The sequence below is a fragment of the Cynocephalus volans genome, chromosome 4 (genome assembly GCF_027409185.1).
Source record: "Cynocephalus volans isolate mCynVol1 chromosome 4, mCynVol1.pri, whole genome shotgun sequence".
In the NCBI taxonomy this organism is placed as follows: domain Eukaryota; kingdom Metazoa; phylum Chordata; class Mammalia; order Dermoptera; family Cynocephalidae; genus Cynocephalus; species Cynocephalus volans.
Window position 1 is genome coordinate 106,683,403 of NC_084463.1, and position 27,682 is coordinate 106,711,084.

The 27,682-nt window shown below is 49.8% G+C and overlaps 1 protein-coding gene and 1 long non-coding RNA gene across 6 annotated transcripts; one reads left to right on the forward strand and one right to left on the reverse strand.

Moving 5' to 3' along the window:
• Positions 1-22,482, reverse strand: APBB1 (amyloid beta precursor protein binding family B member 1). Of its 5 annotated transcripts, none has more exons than XM_063092931.1 (14): positions 22,329-22,482; positions 14,020-14,753; positions 8,334-8,509; positions 8,178-8,234; positions 8,007-8,092; positions 7,833-7,896; positions 7,266-7,415; positions 6,761-6,888; positions 6,266-6,380; positions 6,036-6,120; positions 5,671-5,754; positions 985-1,100; positions 659-835; positions 1-576 (listed from the first exon to the last, which is right to left on the reverse strand). In XM_063092931.1, the coding sequence occupies exons 2-14, from the start codon at positions 14,738-14,740 to the stop codon at positions 409-411; spliced, it is 2,127 nt and encodes a 708-aa protein (XP_062949001.1). In that variant the 5' UTR covers positions 14,741-14,753; positions 22,329-22,482; the 3' UTR covers positions 1-408. The 5 variants fall into 5 exon arrangements, with proteins under 5 accessions (XP_062949001.1, XP_062949000.1, XP_062948997.1 ...); XM_063092930.1 differs by having other exon boundaries at positions 8,334-8,512; XM_063092927.1 differs by having other exon boundaries at positions 8,334-8,524.
• Positions 22,483-25,692: 3,210 nt separating this feature from the next.
• On the forward strand, positions 25,693-26,125 carry LOC134374739 (uncharacterized). Its single transcript, XR_010023339.1, has 2 exons — positions 25,693-25,811; positions 25,956-26,125. It is a non-coding gene; the product is annotated as an uncharacterized LOC134374739 (long non-coding RNA).
• Positions 26,126-27,682: the final 1,557 nt, after the last annotated feature.

The following is a 27,682-nucleotide window of genomic DNA, read 5'->3' on the forward strand; positions in this document are numbered from 1 at the left end:
GCAGCGCAGACAGACTTTATTAGTGATATCAGTACAGCGAGGTGCTCGCAGAGCAGAGGGGAGGGGCCCCATGCCTGGACCAGTCCCCTCCTCCTTCTGCCCCTGTAGCCCTACGAGGAGGGGGCCTGGCCTGGACCAGTTCCTCCTGCTCCACCTGAAACACGTAGGGATAGAAAGCCCAGGGCTGGCCTTGCTTCCTGCTCCTCTGTCATCAATCCAGTGTTATCACTTCCCTGAAGGGATTAGATCTCTCCCTCCCCAGCCCCTAGGCAGGGAACCCCAGCTACTGGGGAGGGGCAGCTTTGGGGGCCTGAGGCCTGGGAATAGCCTCTAGGGCTCCTCCCTGCCCCACACCTTTGAGTTCCCTGGGGCCCAACACAAGTAGGTGGAGTGAGGATGGGGGCTTCTTTATGGGGTGTGAGACCCCAGCCGTTTGGGCTTGAGGGAGCCCCACAGAGACTGAACGCCCCTGCGGACAGTCCACCCTACACGCCGGGCAACAGACTCAGCAGGGGGCGCTGGGAGGCAGGAGGTGGAAGCCTGGGAGCGGGCATCCAGACACTTCTGGTAGCGGAGCTGCAGAGACGTGAGTAGGGCAATCACTCTCCAGCCAGCCCCATGTGGGTCACGCCGCCACCCCGCCACCCTCCCTGCTTACCATGCACGCAGCCTGCACAGCCTCTGAGAGGCTGGCAGCGTTGGGCTCGCACCAGAACATGTGGCAGCAGAAGGAGGCTGGGCCGGCAGCCATGATGAATGCAAATGTGTGGACATCTCTGCCCACGGCCAGGAAGGAGAGGAAGCGCACCCGGCACTCGCCCAGCACTGCCTCTGTCTGGAGGGAGGGAACCCAGTTATAAAGGGACACCACCGACCCTCTATGTTGCACTGAGGCACACGCACCTTATTGGCAGCTCTTTCCTTCACCCCCAGTCTCCCCTCCTGGCAAGGTACAACCATGCCTGTTCCTACCCCAGCTCTTACCTGCTGGTGCAAGATTGTGAGGGTAGCAGGGGCCACGCTGACATGACTTGGGGTCCACTGCTCACGGCTACTGGAGGACAGGACCGACTCCAGAGCCCCATTAATCACATCTACTCCTGGAAGACAATGTTTACATGCATGGCACCACTGAAGGTAGGGAGAGGATACCCCAGCTCTACCCTAGACCATCCAGCTCTGCCAATTTAAACCCAGAGCCTTTGCTCCATCCCCACTTCACCAGCCTACAGTGCTGTAGACAATGCTGTCCAGGTATCTCTTCCTTGGTGCTCTCCTCCTTGGCTTCAGTGAGTTGACACTTTCCTGTTTTTTTCTATCTTGAATCCTATGCTTGGTTTTCTTCACTGACTCTGCCTCTTCCTCCAGCCTCCTAAATTGGCTGACCCCCCAAAGTTCTGATCTTCCATATCTTGCTCTCTCAGTGTGTACCCACTTTCAACACTACATTGCTTCATGCCACAACAATGACTCCCAAATCAGCCCCTACAGGACAGTCCTCTCCCAAAACCCAATCTTTTTTTTTGAAAAAAAATAAAATATATATACATATATCTCCATTTGGGGAGTGTTTATTTTGTATCAGACTGTGCTAAGTCATTACATCTCATTTGTGCCTGCACAACAATCTCATTATTACCTTTTTTCAGATAAGAAAACTGAAGCTTATGTTTATATTAATTTATATTCCTAGTTATATATACATAACTAGATGCTTAGAAAATCCTAGTTCTATTCAAGACTTTCTATAATGTGCTCAAGGGCCAAGGAACCCAAGATTCCTGGCTCTTAGATCAGTCAACTTTCCTTTATAACACAATGGCCTCCTCCATCTTTAACTGCTTTTAAACATTTCCACTTGTGCAGCTCACTTTTTCTTACACTCAGAAGAGAAGCAAGAAAAGAGCACATGGCGTGGCAGAGGCAATGGGTTCTAGTCCCTTCTCTACTCATGAGCTGGCTGTGTGATCTACTGTGTCTTCGCACAATGCCAGCACAAAAGGCACATGCCTCTGTGGTCCCCTCCTGGACCTTCTGCCCCTTGCAGTACCTCTGAGCTCCCACCAGGAGCAGACCACATGGACTCTCTGTGGGCAGAGGCCAAAGCAGAGGACAAATGTTTTCCTTGAAGTCTTCCCTCATCTTGGCCTCGTGCATCTTACCTCCAGCTGAGTCAAGGCCAATCTCCTCTCCCAAGCATGCAAGTACTCCAAAAACTGGCTTCATCTGAGCCGTCAAGCCTCATATAGTACTTCTCCCTGAGCTTCAAATGATTTATGTAGCACTTATTAACATCTAATCTTGGCAAACGGCCTGGTAGGCAGATGGGAAGTACGAAGCAAGAGAAGAGGATGCCCTCAAGAGACACAGACTATAACTGAGGGAAAAGCCTCTGTCTGGAGTGCCCTTCCCCCTGCTGACTGTCTGAGAAACTCCTTCAGGGCTCCACCCAGATCCCTCCTGGAAAGCCTTCCCTGTTGCAGGATAGAGGACAACTCTGAGACAACTCTAACCACAATATCTTGTAACTGCTGGAAACCTTTTTCCATACTGCACTATGGCCATCTCAAGGACAGAGACCAAGTTTAACTTATCTCTATGTCCCAATCCTAACACAGGGCTGGGCTTACCTGCTGAAGAAATTCCAAAAGCATGAGCAAGTCATCCTCAAGTCAGCATGGCCACATGCACCCAAACTGGTAAAACCAAGTAACACAGGAGTCCACAGAAGGATGACAACACAGGCAGGAGTGGATGGGCCAGGTCAGACTGCAGATGGCCTCAAATGCCAGTCAAAGGCGTATGCCATTTAGGCAATGGGATCTCAAAGTTCATTAGTGTGGGAGGGATTAGTGCTGAATGCGCAGATGAGGCTGTGGCGGTGGAGCCTGGCCTCAGTCTGGGGAAGATGGCAGGGAAGTGGCAAAAGCAGTGGAACAAGGTGAACTGGAAAAAGACCGTCAGATCTGTTAACAATTCAGGACTGAAACCTACACCCTGACCTCCAGCCCCACACTCTCAATCCTCCCTTAGCCTGCTGTGCATTTTTTCTCATATCAGTTTTGCCTTCTAACATGCTACATAATTTACTTATTTTATTATCTATTTCTCCTTGCTAGGATGTAAGCTACTTGAAGGCAGAGAACTTAGTCAGGTTTGTTCACTAATGTATTACCAGAACCTAGAAAAGTGCCTGGCACAAATCAGGCACTCAATAATCATTTATTGAATGAATGAAAGAATGATTAATGAATGAATATTGCAGCTTCAGGAGGGGCCAATGTTAAAAAAGGAGGTTAAAAGGGAAGCAAAAGATAAAGCAGGACATGAGTTTAGAGACCCATAGAGCGGATGGGGCAGTCAAGGATCGCAGGCAATTGATCTGGCGTAGTGAGAACCTGTGTGAGGTGACAGATGGGAAGGAGCAGTCATGGGAGAGGGGAAGAGCCAATTTTAGAAATTGAGGGTGAGCAGGGACAGGAAACAAAAGCAAAGGTGCAGGGTCAGCCAGGCCTCCTTTCTGCTGCTCCCTGAGCAAGCTTTCCTCACCTCCAGCTTCAAGTCTTTAGCAGTGCCACTGAATCCAACTGGAATATCAACTCCTCTCTGCAAATCCGAGCCTTCTTTCAACACCCCAGTTCAATTTCCACTTTTTCTAAGAAGAGTTCCCTCTTTGGATGTAAGGTTTTGGTCATTAAAGTCAGCATGGTTTGAGGGGAAGAGCAGACACCTGAAGATGACCAGGGTTTCAGTCCTAGGTTTATCATTTCCTGGCTACGTCCTCTGAGGCAAGGTTTATTCATTCACCAAATATTTGTTGAGCTCTTCCTAAGCTCTTTCGACACGTTACCCGACCAGTCCTTGATGCAGTCTGTTCTTCCTCCCACCTCTCTTTTGTTCTCACTCTCTTTGGCAGTTGCGTCCTCCCTGACCCATGCATGGATGTTAGAGGGCCTCAAGGCTAGGCCTAGCCTCATTTCCTTTCTCACTCCAGGCCACCCACTTTCCTGGGTCAATCTACTCCACACCCATGGCTCTGATTCCCCCATAACCCAGTGAGGCCCACACTTCTATATGCAGCCCAGACCTCTCCTCTCAGCTCCAGACCTGTGAATCCTGTGGCCAACTTGACTATGTCACTCAGTTCCTCCAAAGACACCTTGAACTCAGCATGTCCAAAACTGAACTCACAATCTCTACACCAAAACTGACCTCTTCCAGCATCTGCTGCCTTTTGGGAATGGTACCACTATTGAGTCAGGTCTGAAAGCCAGGAACCCAGGACTCATCCTAATGCCTCTGTCCCTCATCCCATGTTCCATCCATCACCAAGTCCTGTTGATTTTAATTGTCTAAGCATTTAATTGTCTTGAAGCCACACACCCCTCTTCAGCTCCACCATTGCCCAAGATACTCTCATTACTGTCCATGACTACTGCCAAGATCCTAACTGAGCTTCCCACATTCACCTCCACCAACTTAAAACTCTTCTCCATGGTATAGCCAAAGTTAGCTTTACAGAATTCAAATCCGATTGTGTCAAATGCACTCCTGAAAACTTTTCAATAGCTCCTCGCTGCTCTTTGGATGAGGACCAAGTCATGAACTTAGCCCATGAAGTCCCTCCCAGTCTGACCACTGCCCAGCTCCCAGCCTCACCTTGCACCACTGGCCTTCTCTCAGTGCCTCTCACTCTGGATCTTCACACACACTGTTTGCTCTGCCTAGAATGATCCCTCCCTATCCTACCCCTACCTCCATCCCACTTCACCACATCAGCTGCTATTAGTTTTTTTTTTTGGGGGGGGGGGGTTGACAGCTGTCCAGTATGGGGATCCAAACCCTTGATCTTGGGGTTTTTTTTAATCTCAGTTCAAATGTCACTTTCACAGAGAAGTCTTTTCTGACCCCCCAGAATAGATGAAGTTCCTTATTACATCTTGCTACTTTCTTTCAATGAATGACTCAATTTACAATTGCATATTTATTTGTGTCATTATTTGGTTAATTTATGTTTTTTCTACTGTAACCTCCATGAAAGTGGAACTGTGACCATTGTTCTCCCAGTGCCTCGTACAGGGCCTGGCACATGGCAGGCTTCAAAGGTATTTGTTAAATGAATGAACAAATAAATGACAGGTACTATGGAAGCACTGGAGACTGTGGACCAGATAGTCTCTACCCTTGGTTCCTTATCTATGAATGGGTATTATCATAATCCCAGCCTCATATGATTATCAAGAATGAAATGACATGACATAAGGAAGTACTTCACAACAACAAAGCATGTCACAATCATGCTCACTGCTTCCTTCTCTAGATGATCACAGCCCACAGTTGGTGCTGTAATACCGAACCCAGCTCCAGGCTGCTTCCTGGTGTTTCCAGTCATCTAACACCTGTCCCCCAACCCAACCAAAGCTTTTCATGGGATGCAGAAGTGGGGTTTCACCCTGTGCCTGGTTCAGCACCAGTCATGCGGCTGACTGCTACAATAGACAGGACAAGGAGTATGGCTGGGACAGAGGTACAGGAAGCAGAGATGCATTTTGAAAGGCAGGGAGACACCAACCATGAGGAAGGTCTGGTAGAGAAACACTGGAAGGCAGAGGGTGGGGCAGAGCTTTGGGATAAAGATGGTGGCCCCTGGATGAAGAATGACACACATACCAACAGGTTTAGCAACGGGCACATTCCCCAGGTAATATACTTGGAACTTCTGTACCAACTCATTCTTAGGAGCTGGGAATTCCACTGCAGAAAAGAAGAGGAGGATCAATCGTGGTAGCAGACCTTGCTCATTCTCAGTTCCCACCACCAGGGCATAAGCTGGACGCTGGCCCAGCCAAAGCCTACCTCCACCCCTTCCCCCTGCCTCCCTTTAACTGAAGACCCTCCACTTATTTGATCCAAAGTGCTCTGTCTCCACGTGTTCATTTTTCTATCATGTCTGTCTAGGTGCTTGGGCCTCTTCTTGGGCTGCCCCACCTTTGCCAACAAAGCTGAGCTGGACCTGGTCAGGCTGTGACACTGACCTTGGAAGGGGACATCCACAAGTTTAGAGTGGTCCAGAGAGAGTCCATTTACCAAGCAACGGGCACTGCGCCGTTCGGCCATGATCTGAGGAAGGAAGGAATGCAGGGAAGCAAGGGAGAGTCTATTAGAGATTCATCACCCTGGAGGCCCCCACCCCCACTCAGTGACCCCACCCACACCCTTGTGGAACAAAGGTAACAGCTTGTCGAGGTAGCAGAGGAGGCCGTGCCTTAGAGCAGATCTCATGCAGGCTGGTGGCGATGTTCTTGGCGGGTGCCTCACAGCGAAACACGTGGCACTTGAGCATCTGGGTCAGCTTATCGCGAGCTACGTAGGCAAAGTCCCTGTTGGGGGAGGGGCACCTCAGTGTCTCCCAGTGCCATCCAGTGCGATCCTGGTCCCCACCCCACCCACATCTTCCCTGCCCATTGCAGCTCTGCAGGGCTTTTGCCATTTGAGTGGCATCCTATGGGTGCTGCCTTCTGGAGGGAGGGCAGACAGGCAAGCATGCCAAGGTGGGGGATAATGGTAGAGCACAGCGGGTGGGAAGGGGCAGGTCAGAAGAGGGGAACTTGGATGCTTGGAGGGTCTGGTCCAGGTGTGGGAGGGGCACGGTACCTCTCTCTGGGTCCGGCAGCACGAGAGAGGCAAAGAACAGAGTTAGGGAGGAGAACTCTGACTGCTGGATGAGCCCCCACCCTAGAGTCCCAGGCCCGGCTCCCACCTGCCACTGTCCCGCCCGACGCCCCACACGCGGATGCTGACGATGGGCTGGGCATGCAGCAGGGCCTGGCTCTGCGGCTCCACCAGCTTCAGGGTCTCATCCTCCAGCTGTAGCAGCAGATCCTTCCCCTGCAGGCCCAGCAAGCAGGCACTCAGTGGTGCCCCTGCTGGGAAGGTGGCTGATCTCTGCCACCTCCAGCTCAGGGGACATTAGCCACAGCTCTGGGGCCCCTCCTTTGGTGTCAGACTACCCACCCTGTGGGCCTCACTCTGGTATGAGTCACACATCATCTCTCCTATGACTCCCTCTACCATCCCTGTCAATGTTAGGCAACCATCTCCTGAGGTCCCAGCCTGGGGCTGCTCATCCATCCCATAGGGCTACTACTTGGGGTGGGCCAACAGCCCCCTGCCCCAGCCCTCTTTTGGGCAGGTCAAATCTCCCATCTCTCATAAATCCCTTCACATTCCTACGGCACCACCACCCCACTGGCTCAGGCCCTCACCTCCCCCCAGCCCCCAGACATGGGGTCGTGCAGATTATTTTTGTGGTAGGAGAGCTGACGGATGCAATTGTTGACTGCCACACTGCTGCGTCCAGGGGCTAGCTCTTCCTCAGTCATCTCCACCCAGCCTAGGGAGCGCACGGCGAAACACTGCCAAACACAAAAGAGAGGCAGGAGGTGGAGGGTCTGAACTGAAACTGGAGAAGCCTCCAGCACAGGACACAGAGGAGTTCCTGACTCAGAACATGGTGGGTGGGAGGTGTTCAGAACTATAACTGAGAAGCTCCCCAAACAGGATGCGGTTAGGGAGAGGCAGATCTCAAAGGCAACCCTTGTTAGTACAGAAAGCATTGAAGGACCCCCTACCAGGCCACTGGGCTGGTTGAGTTAAAAACTGAAGTGCCTCCAGCTCAAACATAGGGCTCTGTGCTGAGACTGGAAGAACTCCTAACTTAGGACCTCGGGAGCTGCACTGAGACCAGAGACACCCCCAGAGCACAATACAAGCAGCTGTTCTGCACACAGAGAGGCCCCAGCCTGCAGAACGGGTGTTGGTCTTGAGCAAACCTTGGCTCCTGGGTTGGCATCCCGTGAGGGAAGCTTCTCCTCCTCTTGGGGCACCGGATCTGGGCTGCAGGCAGATGGTAACACTTAGCACAGGGCCCCTATACATGGAGCTGTCCCAAGGCCCCGTCCAAATAGACCCATCCCTCTGCCAGCCCATTGCACCTGGTGACTCACCTGCGGCTCTGAGGTGGGAAGGGCAATGTCCCCTCCTCTGAGTCCTTCAGTCCTAACTCCATTGGAGCCTCCTCACTAGGTTCATCCTTGGGAAGAAGATTGAGGAATCAGGACCAAAATTGATGCCTCTTCTCCAGCTACCCTTGTGGTGAAGCAGATCCCCTTACCCACCTTCCAAAACTCTCCATCCTCAAAGCCTTCTCTGTGGGCAAAGCCTGTCCAGGTGAGCTAAGATGAGGGATGGCAGCAGTGAGTGGATGGCTCCTCATGTTGGAGCAGCACACCCACCTCCAGCCCTGGTCAAAAACAACAGGGTGTGGGCCTCACCTCGGACTCTTCTTGGGGGCTGTTTCCCTGTGAGGGGGAGGTCTGTCCAGGGGGCTCCCACTGGGTGGTCCCCGTTGGAATGTGCCAGTAGTAGGTCCCTGAGGTGTCCTGGACCCTCATCCATCCAGCCGGCAGGTCGGAATCCGTCTCGAAGGCGTTGGGGTTCCAGAAGGAATCTGCTAGGTGAGAGGCTTGGTGAGAGTCAGCCCATCCAACAAGCAGACAGAAGGTATCTATTCCCAGCCCCCTCCCTGAGACCCCATGGTTGAGAAGAAGGGGTGGTAGAAGGGCTACAGCACAATATGGTTCCTGCTTCCTCCTACAGACTACAGGCTGGAGTCACCACACGGGGGCCACCAGTAGGGGACATGGCTCATGTCTCCTCCTGAGCCCTGCTACTGGCAACTGTGGCCACTTGAAAGGAAGGAGAAAGGAAGGGAGGAAGGAAGGAAGGGAGGGAGGAAGGTGACCCCAATCAACCTCCTCTCAAACACATCCATATCTCAGGATACACACAGTGCACACATTCAGCAGCTGCTGCACACATGCGTGTGCACATAGACATACAGCATATACAAGCCCTACCACACACCTGTGCAGCCACAAACACAAGAGTGTGCAACACACAGAAAATGCCAGCACAGACGGCAGGAATCAAATACAGGTGCACACATGTGTGCAGGGGCAAACACACACACCAACTCCAGCCATACATTCACGCAGACAACACAGGTGTACAGATACAACACCACAACATGTGTGGGTACCACACAAATACTTGGGCGCACACTCAGAGACACAACATACATTAACCCCTGCCATGTATGCAGACACCACAGACGCTTGCACCCTGACCTTGCGACACACAGACGCAGGAAAACATGGTCGTGCACACACACACATAACGCACATCTGTGACATACACCCCCCTCTGCCGGCAGAGCTGCTCCACTCCATCCTGTAACCCAGCCCATGCGTCCTCCACCTCTGCTCTCCCTGCCAGCCCCACCCCACATCATGCCCAGCCCATGCTGCCCCTCACCTGGGCTGCTGTCCTGCAGGATGATGGCCAGGAAAAAGTCCTGGGAGAACATGGTGCTCATTCCCGGCCCCTCCTGCCTCCACCTCCCTCCTCACAGCCCCTCTAGCCCGGCCAGCTGGGCTCACAGCCTGGTGCTAGGCTGCAGAGAAAGCTCATCCCACCCCCTTCTCACCAGGGCAGAGCATCTGCCAGGCAAGATCCACCCCCGCCTGGAGCTCGCTAGGGAGGGGCCGGGACCACCATGCTAGGGGACCTCCACAGGATGTTGATGGAGGAGGAAGTGGGGCCTTATGAGACCCTAGCCCTCCTGTTCACAGTTCTTCTTCCTCACCCCAGCTCCCCTCCCCCAGTCCTGAATCTCCATCCCACCCTCCACTGGTCACCTCAGCATCATAGTTAAGCCCAGTCCTCAGGATACCAGGAAGCTCAGTCCCTGAGGAATAACCCAGCCACCTGGGGCCCTGCAGAGCCTATAGCTCTCAGCATAAACAGGGTGTGGCTTCAAGGCCCTTGGGGGTCCCCTCCCCTGCCCAGAACCTGCCCAGCAGTTTGAACTCTAGGGTGGGCCTTGAGGGCCTGGGCTCCAGCTTGAGACTGGGCATAGGGCTTCCCAGCACCACCACCCCCCCTCACCTGCTAGGGCCCAGCTAGGCTGCAGCGTCTCCTCGGCAACCGCAATACCAGGACTGGCTGGGAGCGCCCAGGCTGCTGACGTGCTTCCCGTTACCAGGGAAACCAGGAATCCTGACTGGTCCAAGAGGCAGCACTGAGGGACAGGCAGTCCCAAGACACAGGCTGCTGGGCAACCAGGCACAGAAGGGCTGGGAGTGGGTGTGGTTACACCAAGGTGGCTACACACCTGATGTGAGAGTTATTCAGGCAATCCTCACCATGCTCAGCTTTCAAATAAAGTGGGCCACAGACACCCAGTGCAGAGGGGCTTTTCCTGCTCATCTGCCTTCCAGGCAGCCATCACTGACCCTCTTCCATATACCTTCCCCCACTTAATGCCCCAAGAATAAGGTCTCCAACAGGCACCTGATACTCAGCCAAGGCTCAGGGAATGCCTACTCTTCCTCAGGGACCATCCATTGCTTTCAGGGCTCTTCTCCTAAAACCTTCCAGGAATACCAGTATCCAAATTCCATGCCCTCCACAGCCACAGCCTACATCACGAAGGGTCAGACACTTTTGGAATCTGGAGACCAGGTCACCATCTCCTGACCCAATCACACACATCAGTCCATCTTCCATCCCTATTAGCTTGTAGCTTCCCACTTCAAAGAGCTTCACCCTTCCAATCTGTCCTGGAGGAGCAGCTTCTCCCCCACTGACCATCTGGAAGGCCCTTCTGGAGCTTGGCACATCTCCCTCCAATCACAGCCCACCTGGGACTTTGCTTCCTGACACATGCATTTATTCCAGAATGTATACCTTCACTCCTGCATCAATTCGTGCAGGCACTCACACATGAGTTCAAATATTCATGTATCATTCCTTCCTTCATTCATTCATCCATTAATGCCTTAGTGGCTAAGCCAGGTGTACTTATTTGCTCAGGAATCAGTGACTCACTTAATGCTTTCCCCTTCTCTCCACCCATCACTCATAGTCCAGGCTACTAGTATTTTTTAACCTAGATCATTGCAACAGCCTTGTAACTGATCTCGCTCTTCCTGTCTAGTCTCCTCCAATCTGGGCTGCACATTACAGCCAAAGTGATTCTTCTGAGTCACCAAACTAGTCAAGTTACTCTCCAGTTTAATACTCTTAATTCTGTTCTCATTGCCCTCAGGATAAAATTAAAATTTCTCCACAGGTCTTATGCTTGTTATGAGCCCCTAACTGTCTGCCTCTCAGCCTTATCTCTGACCACTTCCCACACCCCTCATCTCCTTCTGCTTGGGACATGCCCCTCATCCTTTCCCAGCCCAGCCTCCCTCCTCTTGATCTCCACCTGGCTATCACCCACTCCTTCAGACATCAGTGTACAGGTCACTTCCCCAAACTGACCCACCCTCCTCTCCCCCATCACGCACACAGAGGCAGGGTCAGGTGCACCTCCTGCACCTCCTCTAGCCCAGAGCTCATCACACTGATTATAACTGCCTTCTTACTTCTCTGTCTCCCTGCTAGGCTGTGAGTACCATGAGGGAAAGAACACCTTTCCCTGTAGTATATATTCCCAGCATTTAGGACAAGGCCTGGCACATAGTGTGAACCCAACCCAGGTAGTAAAGTTCATTCACTCATCATTCATTCAATTCACACCTTCATGCATTGATGCATTCAGTCAACAACTTTTATGGAGTTCCAAGGGTAGGAAGGAAAAAATATTTTTGCTCAATACTAGCCTCATTCCTTCAAGAGCCCAAACCTCCTCAGTGGCCCTCATGGTCACGGCAACACAGTCACAAAAGAGTAAGCAGTGGCTCAGCCCCTTCCCTGGGCCAGCCTCACACCTATACCCTCAATTCCCACAGTCCCCACCAGTGCACAATCCTTGAGAATCTCTCACCACTCCAACGACCTTGCTGAGGTCACTGCCCATGCCCAGCATACCCTTCCCAGTTCATCAGCAGTTCTATTCTCCTAATCCCAGAAAGCTTACAGGTGTAGCCACCATAGTGACCATCAGGAGGCACTGAGCAACCAGATCTCTATTTGGCCTCTGACTCACACCCCTAGGGTGATGCAAGCCTCAGACAGATTTTTTGTGGCATACACAGTGCTTTTTAAAAAACAGAATTAATCGCAAACACTTAGAAATTGAGATATTGTACATCAGTATCTGGTTTTCATTTTCCCTTCAACTGGCTCCATTGAGATTACATTTCCCCCATCCCAACCCTATAAATTACCAGCTGGAGTGGAGAATGTTCCCTTTAAAGGGGCCAAAGGCAATGAACATCGAAGGCCACTAACATCACAAAGAGAGAGGTAACCAGAACTTGCCTTTGGTAGTACTCAATACCCCCTGTGAAATTTTCTTGCAGAAACAAAACACAAAATCCCTCAAATCTGAATCTGACCAAATCTCTAGAACTAACTAGCTATTTACAGGAAATCCACAGGATGAGGAACATGTTAAATACCACCACAGGGAAGGTCTGAAAAACCCAGACCATGGAAAACCCAAGACAAACAACATGGTTTCTTCAGTAAAATAAACAAACTTGCAAGCAAAAATAGAGAATGGAAGGAGAACTTACAGATCAAAAGAAGCTTTGAAAAAACATATCAACCATGGGCCTATTGGATGCCGATTCACAAAATCCAAACTTTTTTAAAAGGCAGGGACATTTATTAGACAACTTCGAAAATGTAAACATTGACTGGATATTTGATGACGTTAAGGAATTATTTTTAAATAATGTTTGTAGGTATTATAATGGTATTGTGGTGTTTTTTGGCTTTTTTTAAAGTTTTATCTTTTACAAATGCATAAGTAAATATCTACAGATGAAAATATTTGCTTCAAAATAATCTAGGCTGGGGACCAGGAGTGGGTGAGGGCTTCGATGTAGCAAGATTAGCTATGTATTGATAAGTGTTGAAACTGGGTCATGGGTAAATCGGCCTCATTATTCTAGTCTCTCCACTTTTGTATGTTTGAAAATGTCCTCAGTAAGTTTTTCAAAAGGGGACGGTATGCATTCCTAGTCTCATCTGAACTGCATGCTCCCTGCAAAGGTCCACAGTTTGGGGTCAGGGTATGGTGCCCACTGCCTGGTGCAGACGGGAGTCCTTCCTATTCTTTACTTACACTCCTATCCACAGAACTCCAGGCCTGTGGCTACAGCCCATTATCTCTGCCTTTGCTCCTCAGCTCCGTCTGTATCTCTATGTGACATTAGCAAATGTGAAGACTCAACTTACTTAAATGAGACACATGTAATGATCAATCCTCAGAGTCCTATTACCTATTCTTCCCTCCACCGCAAAGAAGCATATGTTTACTCTTCCTTTGTTTCCTAACTTTTAGTCAGTATCCTATTCCTGACAATAGGAATAGGACAATGGCTGCGCAGTGCTCTGCACAGGGCATGTGGATCTTAAGCACACAACACCCCCAGTCTTTCCAAATAGACCTCTGCGGGGAGGTGCTGACTCCTCGCTCCAAAGCTGGTCTGTTAAAACAGGGCAGACTGTCCCCTCAGTGCATTGTGCTGTGTGCATTGGTGGCAGCGTAGCATGGGGCCGAGAGCTCGGGCCTGGCCTCAGAACTGGTTTAGATCTCAGTTCTGTTGTGACCTCAGGCTGTGACCTTGAGAAAGCTCCCAAACCTCTTCAGGCCTCTTTTTCATCATCTGTAACATGGGTGTAATAACAGTAACTACTTCACAACATTATTGTGAGGGCAAAATACAATAATGCTGCAGTGAGTACTCAACAGACGAATTAGTCCACGTATCAGTCGTGATGGCATGCATAACGGACACACCCACCCACCAGGGCATGCCTGATGGGCAGATCCACCAAATTCTCCAAGCACCCTCCAAATGAGGAAACCTGGGCCTGGCCCGCTGCGGACAGAGAATGTGGGCTCTATAACTCACATCAGGCTGGCGCTGGCCTCTGTATAGAGGTCTGGCCTCTGCCCTCATGCCCTCTCACATTCCCATGCCAAGCTCCACAAAGTACCTGCATCCTCTGGGGAGCCATAGGAGGGGCTACCCTGGGATAAGGTGGCCCAGCTTGAGTCCTCGTCACTGGCTGCACTGTTCCGCATGCCAAACAGGAGGCTGGCACTCTTGCTGTGTTCCCGGGGGCCGTCTGTAAGGGCCTGGGGCCCGGAGGGGACCTCCACACTCTCCAGAGGCTCAGGCAGCCCTGGGGGAGAAGACAAGTCCTCTTCCTCCTCGTCCTCTTCCTCTTCCTCGTCATCCTCCTCTGCCTCCCCTGCCGCCTTCTCCTCTCCCTCATCTGGCACCTGTTCCTGGGTGTTGATGATCAGGCCAGGTCCTCGAAGCCCTCGGTTGGCCACGTTGTGGGCTGAGAGCTCCAGCTCAGAGTACAGGTGCATCAGGCCTTTGGGGCCCAAGGGTGCCATTTCAGGCTCTTGGCTGGCCTCTTCTGCCAGGGTCAAGGTCACATTGCGGTTCTGGTCACGGTGGGCCGTGGCGGCCCGCCGGAGCTGGTTTTGGCCCTCTTTTAGCCACTTGGCATTGGCGGGACCTGGCTCAGGCCCACCACCCTCCCCCATGGCACTGCGCAAGTCCTTGGGTCCCACAGCTGTGGCCTGCAGCTTGGCGTTGAGCAGCTGGTTGTGGGCAGCGTGCAGGGGCAGGGGTAGGCTCAGCGCGGGGCCTCCGTGGCTATTGGCATTAATGGCCGACTGGCTCAGTGATGATGGAATAGACATGGCCTTGCAGATCCTGCGGGTGGGAAGGGAAGGAGACCATGTTAGCCTCTGGGCCAGGACAGCAGCAGCCCTGCTTCTGTCCCAGGGATGTGCCCTATGCCTCCTCATCTCCCCACACTCAGCAGGCCAGCACACAGTGCCCCATGTCCCATGAGCTATTTTCCTATGAGAATGACTGGGCACAACTTCTGTCCCAGAATCATCACCCCCATCACAAGCCAGGACTGGGTCTGCAGCCCACCCCATCCCCAAATTCTCCAGCCCTGATTTTTCTGGGCTAGCACAGCCGGCGCCTGCTCTGCCCTCACTCTCACTAGCAGAGCCTCCACACAATGGCTCCCTGTGCGTCCCCAGCCCCCAACTCATCCAACCGGGGCTTCCTGTGCCAGGGACACAGCTGGCATGGCACTGGATCATGTGCTGTGATACTGGACACTAACTGCCCCTTTCCTCCTGCCACACAGCTATCCTGAGCCCCACCGATGTGAGCTCCTCAGGCTGTATTCCTACCATCATAAATCACTGAGCTCCACCAGCTCCCAAGCCCACCCCACACTAGGGGCTGTGAGGACAGGAGAGAATGAGCTACAGAACTAGCCCTCAAGGGCATGGCACTGGGAAGGCAAGTCACAGAGGAAGGGCCTTCGGCTTCAACTCATGACTCACTTGGCCAGTTGAACCTACATTTTGGTGACTATTCCTGTGAAGTATCTCACCTTGGGTACCAGTCCCCCACCAGTCCTTATAATGCCCCACACCTGGGTCACTGCAGGAGCCTTTGATTTGAGCCCTTTAGGTCTTTGCCCAAATGTCACCTCCTCAGTGAGGCCTTCTCTGAACACCCATTTTTAAAATTGCAGGCTACCATACTCCCTCCTCAGCAATCTCCACTCTTCCCTAGCACCTATCACCATCTGACAAGGTAATTTATTATTTACTTTGTTTAATAATTGTCTCCTTATGACTATAATTTATTTATCATGTTGGTGAGGATTTTCTTTTTTTTCAATACAGTATGCCTAGTGCCTAATACAACGCTGGCACAGAGCAGGAACCCAATAAATATCCATTGAATGAAAGTATGAATCTGCCCTCCCATCTCCTCCAGACCTCACTTTAGCATCTTATGTTATGTGTCTCACCATTGCTCAGGGTGCCCCCAACCAAACTCCACCTGCCCTTCAGCTGAGAGCATCTCCTGTTCCACAGCAACAAGCCCTTCGTGGATCACTTTCTCCACAGTGGTTTGAGTCCTACCTATCCTTCCAGCCCACAGCCCCAGGGGACCCACCCTCAAGACCCCATCTCATCCTCCCCACTATCCCCAAACTTCCACTGCTCTGTGCTCTCTTCACTGACGCTCACTACAAAGTGCTCCTCCCCCAGACCCTCGCCAGCCCCATCTCACAGTCCTTTCTCCCTGACCAACCACTACCCAACTCTCTCACATTCTGAGCTGACTGCGATCCCTCCCTCAGACAGCCCAACCATATTACTCCCTCCCTGCCTCCTCACTCACAGTTCTTTCTTCCTGCTTGACTCTTCCCCCAACACAAAACTCTCCCTCGAGGACCACCCCAACACACACTGCAGTTCTTCTTTCTGACTCCCATTGCACATTGCTTTCTCCTTAATTTCTTATCTTAGAGTTCCCTATCTCCCTCTCCCACTAAGAAGTTCTTTCTTCCCCTGACCCCCTCAGTGTGGCACTCAGCACTGTGCACAGGTGTTGTGGGCTGCCTGAACAAGGCTCCCTCATCTCTCCAGGGGCGGTGCATGGTCTCCAGCAGCCGTAGCTCACCTTTCTATCGTTTTTAGCATCTCAGACTCTAGCACAATGCTACACATCCACGTTTAAAGTAACTGAAAAAAGTTTCCTGTCCATGTATCTGCCTCACATATACATTGCTGGTCTGCTCAGTGTGGCTCCACCTGGCCAATGAGAAAACTCGTGGTCACTGGAATAAATGAAGAACAAAATAGACAGTTCTGCCTTCACCCAGAACCACAGTAATCTTCCAAAAATGGAAACCAGATCATGTCACTCTCCTGCCCAAAAACTTAGAGGGTTCACTGCTGCCCTAAGGATAACGTCTGAGCTCACAGCAGGACACCCAAGACCTCCCCCAAGCCAACCCAAATGACTTCTCAGACATGCCTCCTCCATACCTTATACTCCAACCACATGAAGTGTGTCAGCTACTGGAACATTTCACACTCTTACAGCCCTGGGTATTCGTTTACACTTCTCCCTCAGCCTGGAACTCTGTTTCCCCTGTGAGAACCTCTGGTTGTATTTCAAAATTCGGCCCAGTGGTCACAGCTCCTAAGCAGCCGTTCCTGTTCTCTCCCCACCCTCAAGTGACGATTCCTCCTCTGTGTCTCACAATACCCAGTACCACCTTCTGTCAAGATATCGGAGAACATGTCTTATTCAACTTTGCATTCCCATTGCCAAGGAGAGTGTGCTATGTGTCCGCCACAGAGTGGACTGTTGTGTGGAAGGAAAGAAAGGATAGAGGGGACAGACACAGGGGTGAGAGGAATTAGGAACTAGGAATCTCAGAACTGGCTAGAATAGACACCAAGAAAGGCTTGTGTGGCCCCGGGAGCTGGGGATGGGCAAAGGAGTGTTACAGAGGGAGCTGGAGAATGATAAAAGATCCCAGAAAGTAAGATGGGACAGGAGTCTTGGACAGAAGGGCTGAGATCTAGGAAAAGAGGGAAGGAGGGTGTTGGCTTAAACCAACATCCTGGCTCAAAGTCTGTTTAACAGTAGCATCTCCATAAGTTTCAGGAGGTGGAAGACCCTATGCTCCTGCCAAGCTCAGAGCACCTCAGGAAGGATGAGCCCTCCCTCCTCTGAAGCAGTGGTGCACAGAGCCAGGTTTCTCAGAGGTCAGGCTGGGCCCAAACTCCAGCACTGGGAGCTGTGCTCTGAGAAGGCATGTGCATTGTGAGTGAAGAGCTAGGTTGAAGTCAGGGCAGCCTTGCCAATCTGGTCACCAGGCAGAAAGTACTGGGGGAGCGCTAGCCGGTTAGCTCAGTTGGTTAGAGCATGGTGTCGATAACAGCAAGGTCAAGAGTTTAGATTCCTGTATCCCCCACCACACAGACCCAGTAGGCTGCAGCCACAGCTGCACCTGCCAGCACCCCCCAGAACTACTGAGTTTCTTGGGACTGCTGAGTCTACCCAGGACAAACGCTAAAACACCCCACCCCAATTGGCAATATAAAACAAATCTCCAGGAGGGAGTCTCTTTCCTTACAAGCTACCCCAGAGTAATAGAAGAAACAACTGCTCTGCTGGATCAGACTTCAACACAGGGATAGTAGAAATATGAAAAAATGAGAAAATATGGCAGCACCAAAGGAATACAATAATTCTAAAATACCAGACCCCAAACAACAGGAAACCCTTGAGATGTCTGAAAAGGAATTCCACAAGTAATAACCTTTAGGAAACTCATTGCAATACAAGAAGACTAAGACCAGCCAGCCACCAAAAAAAAAAAATTCTGGGAAATGAATGGGAATGTTCTGTTGTATGTGTTGACACCTGAGAATCTAGCCTGAGCCAGTGTGGTCACCATCACCTCACTTTCTGAGGTCAAAAAGATGACCAGCTGCCCAATTTTCTCAAGAAGGAGTACCACCCAACCTCTCCCCTGTCTTTGGGGTTATCCATACCTTGAGTTTGTCAATGGATGGAAAAAGCCAAATGAGTCCTGGCTCAAGGCAGGGAGCTGGGCTGGTCCCTCAAGGCAGGAACTCAAAGGTGTGGCCACTAAGCCTGAGGAAGCTGATATGAGACCGCAGAGGTTGGGGATGAGTCTTGCTCACAGTCAGGAGTCCTCTAGCCTGACAGCTTACCATATTCCAGGCACTGTGCTCAGCAAGGGGGAGAGTTCTGAATAAAAAAGAAATGGTCCCTCTTCCAGTGGGGCTCACAGTCTAGGTGGAGCTAGTCATTGGACAACTCATTACACTGAAGTGTAATGCCAATATCTAGAACAGTGGCACCTATAAGCATCCCCTATTTGTTGAATAAATGGTTGAGTACTATGATGGGAGATGAAGAGGGCACTACAGGAGCCCGGGCTTTACTCCAGCCCAGACATCCGTGAAGGCCTGTCTGAGTTGAGAACACAACTCTCCTTGGACCACCCTTTCAACTCCCCCTCCATCTCAGAGGATTTCTCTTCCGAACTCACAGAGGACAGGGAAGCCATCAGTTGGGGAACATCCTCAGATACACAAACTTACCAACTTCAGCACCTATCCTTTTCTCTCCTTCTTCCTAAAGCCAATTGCTTTACCTATAATTTGGATCTTTCCTGTCATGCCTTTCTAGGAATCTTACACCACTGATTATCCACTTTCTCTTCTATATAATCAACCTCTCTTTTTCAATGGGATCCACCACCTCTCAACTTGAAAATATTTATTGACCTAACACTCCTCCAGGGCCACTCACTGCTCTCTTTTCTCCCCTACACAGGCAAACTTCTTGAAAAAGTTGTGTCTACTCACTGTTGCCACTTCCTCACCTCCATTCACTCCTCAGCCCTTTCCAATCCAGCTTCCACTCCCAACACAACTCAGTAACAGCTCCTACCAAGGTCCCATGACCCCTGTGTCATTTAAGCCAAGGACATTTCCAGTCCTCATTTTGGTTGTGCTCTCAGCAGCATCTGACCCCACAAACCTCTCATCCAACTTTCAACTTTGGCTCCCATGCTCTACATTTCCTGGTTTACTTCCTACACTTCTTGTTACTGTATGTTGGCTTCTTAGACTCCTTGGCTAGCTCATCTTCCTCTACCAGCCATCAGATGCTGGAGTTTCTCATGGACTGTTCTTATGCCCTTTTCCCTTTCTCATCCTGTACTCAATACAGGTATTCATTCATACCCACAGCTTCAGTTATCACCTGTACACTGATGATTTTCAAATTTACGTCTCCATTTTAGATCCCTCATCTGAGCTCCAGCATGTATATTCAGCTGTCTACTCAACATCTCCACATGGATGTTTCAAAGGCCTCTCAAACTAATATACCCACTCGTGTTTCTCACTCCCACCCCCTAATTGGTCCTCTTTCAGTATCCTGGCTCATGGAATGATACGACCACCCACCCTGTCGTGCAAACCAGAAGTAGAGGAACCATCCCTGATACATCCTTCTCCCTCACTCCCTATATTCAATCCATCCCTGATAATTTTCTCTTCAAGAAAAATGCATGGACTTCATCTACTGTCCACATCCACTACACCAAGGACAAATACCTTAAGTGCAAAATTCTTAACATGCCTTGAATTGTCCTGCTCAGTCTGGTTCCTGCCTTCATCCTCCCTGTCCCCAGCTTTGGTCACTCTGCTCTCCAGCCTCAATGGCCTTCTTTTCACTCCTCAAAGTCATGCTCTCTCCTTCTACAAGGATTTTCCACATGATTTCCCTTCTGCTTGGGTCCTTCTTCCCCTACTCTCTCAGCCTAATTAACTCCTACTCATCCTTTACATCATAGTTTAAATGTCACGTTCTCAGAGAAGCCTTCCTCAACCCTCTCTCCCTACCCCAACACCAGTTTAGCTTCTGCTCTTGTGTGTTCTCAAGGCACCATACTGCTTTCCTTCATGATATTTATTACATTTGTAATGTTATTCTTATTTGATTTCCCTCATAGATTGTCAACTCCATGGGGAGAAGGACCTGGTCTATTTTTCTCATAATTATATCTTCAGGATCCAACACAGTGCCTGTTATGTATTAGGTGCTCAAATAATATTTGTTGAATGAATAAATGATAAGATGCATTGTTTTAAAGGATCACTCTTGGGTGCTGTGTTGAGAACAGTTAAGGGGAAGGTCAGCAAGAGAGCATGCTATTAGATCAGTCAAGGAGAAAAACAGTGGTGGCCTAGATTAAGCCTGATAGCAGTGGGGATGGAGTAAAACAAATGGATTTGAGAAATATTTAGCCAGAGGACATGCTGGGTGAGAAACAGAGGTTAATCTAGAATGCTGTCCAACATTTCTGAGATTTGAAGGAAGAACAGATTTGGAAGTACGGTGGAGAGGGAACCGGGGAAGAAAATTCAGCTTGGAATTTTTACAGATCCTGTAGGTCTGTAATTTCTGTTGGACTTCCAAGGGGAGGTCAAGAGGACAGTTGGATATATGAATCCAGATTTCAGGAAGGAGGTCTGGGCTGGATAAACAGATTTGGGAATCATCAGCATATATATGAAATTCGAAGGCTTGGGAATGAATAAAATACCCTAGGAGGAAGGGCAGAATGAGAAAAGACAGAACCAAGAGCCTCACCAGCGTCTAACGAGAGGAGAAGGAGAGAGCAAATGAGATTAAGAAGGATCAGACCATGCCATAGGAGAGAAACTAGGAAAATGCTTCAAGGAGAATGAATTGACATACCACCAAATACCACTTAAAGGTAAAGGGGATAAGAATTAGTGTCCATTAGTTTGCCACAGAGGTCTCAGGTGACCTTGGCGTGGACAGTTTCAGTGGGTGTCAGAGACAGAAGACAGTTGAGTGTTTATAAGAATGAATGGGAAGTGAGGAAATGAAGACGGCAAGTGTAGGCGAGGTTTTGGCTTTGAAAGACGGAGAAAGCTGGGACTATAGCTGGAGGTGCTCAGAATGCAACAGACAGGCAGGTTCAAAATTGGTTGGAATAACCTCTGAATTGGCGGTGGGAGAATTGCTCCTAATAAGTGCTCTTGCGAGTGCTAGGCCTCCAGGCTGAGCTGGGGACACAGCCGGCCCCAGTCACACCCCTCGGCCGCTCTGACGGAAACAGAATGCGGCTTGACAGATTCCGGGCCTGGGACCCCAGCCGAATCCGCGCGACCAGCCTCGCCACCCCAGCCCACGTCCCCTTCCCAGCCCTTCACCTCCCCTCCCCCACCCCCCACCGCCCCTCGCTTCGCGTCCCCAATACTCGCCCTCTAGTCATCCCGGAGGGGTAGGAGGTAAAGGTCAGAGCAGGGAGCGGTGTGAGGACCGAGGTGGACCCTACAAGGGGGCACAGCATGGCGGTCTGAAGGTGCGCGGTGGGAGGTCGGCCCGGGGGAATGGGGCCTGGCCGGGGCCGCCGGGGGGAAGGGGGGCTGCAGGGGCCGCCGGCTGCTGGGGGTCGGGATCCGGCCACCCGGGCTGGGTCCGGGCAGGGGCAGCTCCTACCTGCGCGGCGAGGCCCCAGGCCCAGGTGGCGGAGGTGGCTCAAGCTGCGGGGCTCGGGCTCCGCCGCGGCTTCTCCATCACAACATCCCCCGCCCAGGAGCGCGCGGGCCGCGGGGCCGCGCCCCGAGCGTCGGGGGCGCGCGGGGGGAGGGGGAGGGGCGCCATCTTGGGCCGGGCGCGGGCGCGGTAGCACGAGCCCGTCGGGGACGGTAGTTGCCGCAGCTTACCGGGGGGGTGGGGGGGAGAGGGGCACTTTTCGGGACCGTCGGCCCTCGGTGAGCCCCACGGCCGTCCCCCTTGCCAGCCTACAACCCTGCGCGCGGTTCTCCGGGACCCCTGCCTAGCCCGGCACCGCCCTCCGCTGAGATGCCACAGTCTCACCGTGCGCGCCCCGCAGGGCCCTGGCCCCGCACCCCTGCGGGGCGACGCGCCGACGAGGCTGCAGCCGGAGCCGCGGTGGCAGTGCGGGGGCCGTGACCGCGCCAGGAGCGGCTCGGAGGAGGCTCCTCCGCTCTTGCGGCAACACTCCCTGACGTCCTAGTTGGGAGGCGATGAGGGCACAGCACTGGTGATAATAATAGCTGGTATTTATTGACCGCTTACACTGTTCCAGGCTCTGTACGAAATCGTTTACGTGCATGCATTAATCTTCACATCAGCCCTGTGAAATCGCCGCAGTGTTTATCCTTGTTTTTCAGAGGCAGATGCTGAGATTCAGAAAGGTAAAGCGACTTGCTCGCAGTCACAGTAAGTGGTGAAATCAAACTGGAACTCATTAGATTTCTTAACATGCTACCCTTGCTGCTAAAGATAAAGCTGTGACATCAAGGCTTGAAAATGTAGAGAATAAATTGCTCCCTGGTAGAAATTCACAGAGGGAAGGAAGAAGGGGAGAATATGAATAAAAAAGTGTAAAGGAATTGTAAGGAGCAATGTTTACTGCAGACCGTCCCTGGATAGTGAGATAGATCCCAGAAACCATCAAGGATAATGAGGGGGAATGTTACCATTCAGAAGCCCTCTAAAGGCTCACTCCTCTCAGGCGGATGTTTTAATTTGTTTAACCCGCTAATGTATTGAACAACTAGTGGAGATGCCCTCAAGGCACCTGAAACCAAGGTGCCCAAATCTAAATTCATTATTTCATCTCCCTTTATTGGTCTTCTAGGGAGTTTCACTGGGGTGAAAAAGAACCCTTCCCAACATACATATGCCCCAGACTGGATGCAGCTCCACTCCACCCATCCCAACGAATCACAGCACCAGCTACAGGCTTGAAGCCAGAATCTTCATAGTCATCGTTTAATGTACTTTCAGTTGACTTGAGGTGAATATAAATGTTTTAACTTTTTATTATGGAAAGTTTCAAATATACACAAAAGTAGACAGAATAGTGTAATGAACCCTTATGTACCCATCACTCAGTTTCAATAATTATCGACTCGTGGCCAAGAGTTTATAATGATTTGACAAACACTTATGTGAACCATGTACCAGGCCCCAAGGCAGGCCCTAGGGATTTGAGGAAGAATCCAATGAGCAAGAGTCACCCAGAAAAAGAAAGATATCCTCATTCATTTATTCATTCTCTTTTAATAAAGAATTATTATGTTTGAGGTACTGTCCTTGGTGCTAGGAGTACATAAAAAAAACAAGATATAATTCCCACACTCATTCAGCTGAAATGTAACAGGGGGAAAAGATATTAAACATGTAATTAGAAATATGATGTGTATATTGAAGAAGATGTACAGGGCACTGTGTTAGTGGGCTTAATTTGGCCTGGGAGAGGGTTCAGAGGCTTTCACAGGAACTGACACTTAAGTGAGGGGAAGGGATGAAGTAGGAAGAGGTCAGCCAGGAGAAGAGAAGATTATTCCAAGTAGCAAGAGAAGTACAGGAAGGCTAGTATGGGTGTGAGTGGAGAAGAATGGCATAAGATGAACTGAAAGGGTGGGAGGTGCCAAATCAAGGAAGGCCTTATATGCTAGGCCCAGGGTTTTAAACTTTATTTTAAGGGCTATGGAATATCACTGACAGGTTTGAAGTAGTAGAGTGACACTTTAGAAGATCAATTCTGGGGGCTGGCCATTAACTTATTCAATTAGAGCATGGTGCTGATAACAGCTAGGTCAAGGGTTTGGATCCCTCTACTCACCAGCTGCCAAAAAAATAAAAAAGATCACTTCTAGCTGCTGAGGGAGAATAGATAGGAGAAAAGCAAAACTGGAAGTGTGAAGACCCACTAAGAAGCAATTAGTGGTCTAGGTAAAAGATGGTGATGGCTTGGACTACAGCGGTGGAACTAGAAATGGGGGAAATTATATAGGTTTAATAAATATCCAGGAGTCAGAATTTGCAGCAATTAGTGATCAATTGATTGAGTGGCTATGGAATTGTGGAGAAAAGGACAACTTCCAGATTATTGCTTGAGCAAATGAAAAAAATCCAGAAATATCACCGATTTACAGATAGTCCATCAGAGTACTTGTCTACCCAATCCCATTGAGCAGGAAGGCTGCAGTATTCAGGAAAATCTCTTCAGGTAACCAGAGGGAAACAGATAGCATGATAAGGATGGGGAGAGGAGTCTAAATAGCTAGGGTGCAAAAAGGAAGATGTGCAGTTCACATAGGTATCTTGTTCCTGATATATTTGACCCACACACAGGCTTTCTGAATTCCTGATCTCCTAGGTCTGCAGAGCCTCCTGACCAATGGGAAATCAACCTGTGACCTTCACACATCCTTTCTCTACTGTTAGGTCTTCCCCCTTCTGATGCTGTCTATGATGTAGGAGAAACCAATAGCCTATGAAACACCTCAGACGGTTAAGGAGCCAGCAAAGGAAAAGAAGGCCAAGAAGAAAGCTGAGAAGAAATAGAAAGGTAAGAAAAGAATTGGGAGAGAGTAATGTCATGGCAGAAAGCCAAGGGAGAAAAGACTTTCAAGGAAGAAGAAGTGGTCAAAACCAGGAAATGCAGCATAGATTTTCAGTAAGGTCAAGAATCCCCACAATATGATCTGCATCAGCAGAAAATAGAGCAGGAGCCACAGTGCAATGAATTGAGCAAATGGAAAATGAGGAAGTAGATGAATAAGTACAGAACCCTCTTTTGAGAAATTTGAAAAAAGAATAGACAATAGCTGGAAAGTGATATGAAGTTAAAGATTCTATTTTTGTCTTCTTTTTAAAGATGGTAGAGACTTGAACATGGGTATAAATTACCAAAAGATACCAGTAGAGAAAATGGATTTGAAAATAAAGAAAAAAGAAGATTAGAGACAGAGCAGGATCCTGGAGGTAATGGGAGGGGGTGGGATCAAGGACTCATGCAGAGGAATTGAACACCTTAACTTTACAGACTGAAGGGCTAGAAGTGAGGATAAGGGTGTGTGTAGGGCAGTTTAAAAGGTTGGAGCAGGGAAGAGGTTGAGGTATTTTATGCCTGGTGATATCAATAGTCACAAAGTCTTTAGCTGAGGAAGGGAAGGAGGGTTGGGTGGGGACAAGGAAACCTCACAAGATGAGTAGTATCCTGTCTTGAATATCTGTTGCTGCCATTGTCGTTGTTACTCGCCCAGCATTCACTTCCCATTTTACTGGTAACAGCACACTGGTTTTCTTTGGAGACTGTGACATTATGATTTATGTATTGGTTTTTGAGCATGGTTCCTGGCTCATGCTTCTTTCTGACCTTCTGTCCTCCTTTCACCTGCTCCTTTTTCTCCCCGAGGCAGGAAATTCTCTGACCTACCTTAGCTGACTGTACATCCTAAGACCCCCATTTCAGAAGGGGTCCTGCCTCATGCCCGGGAGGAAGGGATGCTGTATCAAGATGTCAAGAAGAACCTAAATAAGCAGGTCTTGCCGGGTTTCCCCCCTCCAGTCCGTTAGTGTTAGATCACACCCTTTTTTTCCAACCACATTTCTATATGTCCATGATTCAGTCATGCCTACCTGGTATCTTCGTGTTTTAATGAAGCTTCCTTTAAAACCCACACACAGGGTTTGGAGCGCTTTCGGATAGCTGAACATGTGAAGGTTCCTGGAGGGTGGCATGACTGGGAAGAACATGGAAGCCCCGCACCCCTTCCCCCATACCTCGCCTTATGAATCTCTTCATCTGTATCCTTTGTAATATGCTTTATAATAAATGGGTAAATGTGTTTCTCTGAGTTCTGTGAGCCACTGAGCAAATCAACTGAACCCAAAGAGATAGTTATGGGGACCCTGATTTATAGCTGGTTGGTCAAAAGTTCCAGGGGCCTGGACTGGCAACTGGCATCTGAAGTGTGGGGCAGCTTTGGGGACTGAGCCTTTAACCTGTGGGATCTGATGCTCTCTACAGGTAGATAGTGTCAGAATTGAATTGGAGGACACCCAGCTGTTGTCTGCTGGAGAACTACTTGCTTGCTTGCCAATGGGAAGAGATACCCACACACTTGGACACAGAAGTCAGTCTTCTGTGATGATTGTGTTGTGAGAGCAGAAGAAAGGCAGTGTGTGTTTTTCTGTCATACTCACACATCCCCTTCCCACTCTTATTCCATGTGGTTCAGATGAGAATTATCTCAGTCCCACAATCCACTTCCATGGTGGGATCTTAACCCAGGATTGACCTATCAGTCAAAGTGATTGATTCAAAGATGGGCACATGACTAAATATGAGCTAATGAAAGTTAGATTCAGGAATTTTCCTGGAACTATCAGGTGAGAGGTGCTGGTAGAATGTAAGCCTGGTAGATAGCTTACCACCAGGGAGAAAGAGCCTTCCTGAGAATGAAGCCAACTCAAAGAAACCAGAGCTGAGGGATGGAGAGAAACAGATGCCTGATAGCATCAATTTAGCAACTATATTTACCTCTGCATGAAGTAAAAATCTGCCTGTAGATATTTCAGCTACACCACTTTAAGTTGGATTTTATCACTTGCAACCAAGAATATGATGAATATGAATGCATGTGGCAGATATTGCCTGTAGGTACTCATTTCCACATCCACTCTTTCATAATCTCCCCTGTACGACCGGGGCTGGGAATCTGAAAACCACATTTCTCCAACTCTCGTGGTTCCAGTGAGGTCTGAAGGTGGGAGGAAGGGAAAAGCCCTTCTGTTTCTGGCAGTGCCCCTGGCAACATCAGCAGTATTGTCTCCTGCCTAGCTAAAGTGGAGGTGGTTCCAGCAGTATCAGCAATACAAGCTCTAGTGGCATCAGCAGCTAGTGCAGATTTATGGGCTCTGGCTTCCTGATCTTTGAGTGACACCTTTTCTTCCTTTTCCTCCTTTAAATCAAGATTGGTAGTAGCTTCCTGTTCTCTGAGTAACGCTGCTTTCTGTCTTATGCTGTCTTCAGACCTCCCCATAATTTTTTAACAAATCCCTTGCATTAAATCCTTCTCTACTTGGAATATCTAGAGTGGTTTCTGTATACTTATTGAACAGCAGTTGATACAATATACATTTCTATTTCACATGCATGCACACACGTGAAGCTCAGAGAGGTCGAGTAAATTTCTCAAATCTGCAATTAGTAAGTGACCTAGTAGCTGGAATTGGAATTCAGACATGTCTAACTCTAAAGTTCTCACTGTTTATCTGACCTACAGTTGGTTTTTGTTGTTGTTTTCTTCATTATGGGTAAATAAAATAGAAGTTAAAGGAGGCAGAGAAATAATAGTACTGTCAAGAAAATTGTTCAGATTGACCTTGATGTTCAGCCCATGGGAAAAAAA

What these genes read in the sequence shown, in the direction of transcription:
- APBB1 (XM_063092927.1), bottom strand. Translation starts at nt 14,740, where the DNA reads ATGTCTATTCCATCATCACTGAGCCAGTCGGCCATTAATGCCAATAGC. An exon ending in TGGCTCCCCAGAGGATGCAG is followed by an intron (nt 8,525 to 14,019) that starts GTACTTTGTGGA and finishes ACTCTCACCAAG; the next exon opens with CCTCTCACCTAGCAGATTCC. An exon ending in GCCCGTTGCTAAACCTGTTG is followed by an intron (nt 1,101 to 5,670) that starts GTATGTGTGTCA and finishes ATTGTCTTCCAG; the next exon opens with GAGTAGATGTGATTAATGGG.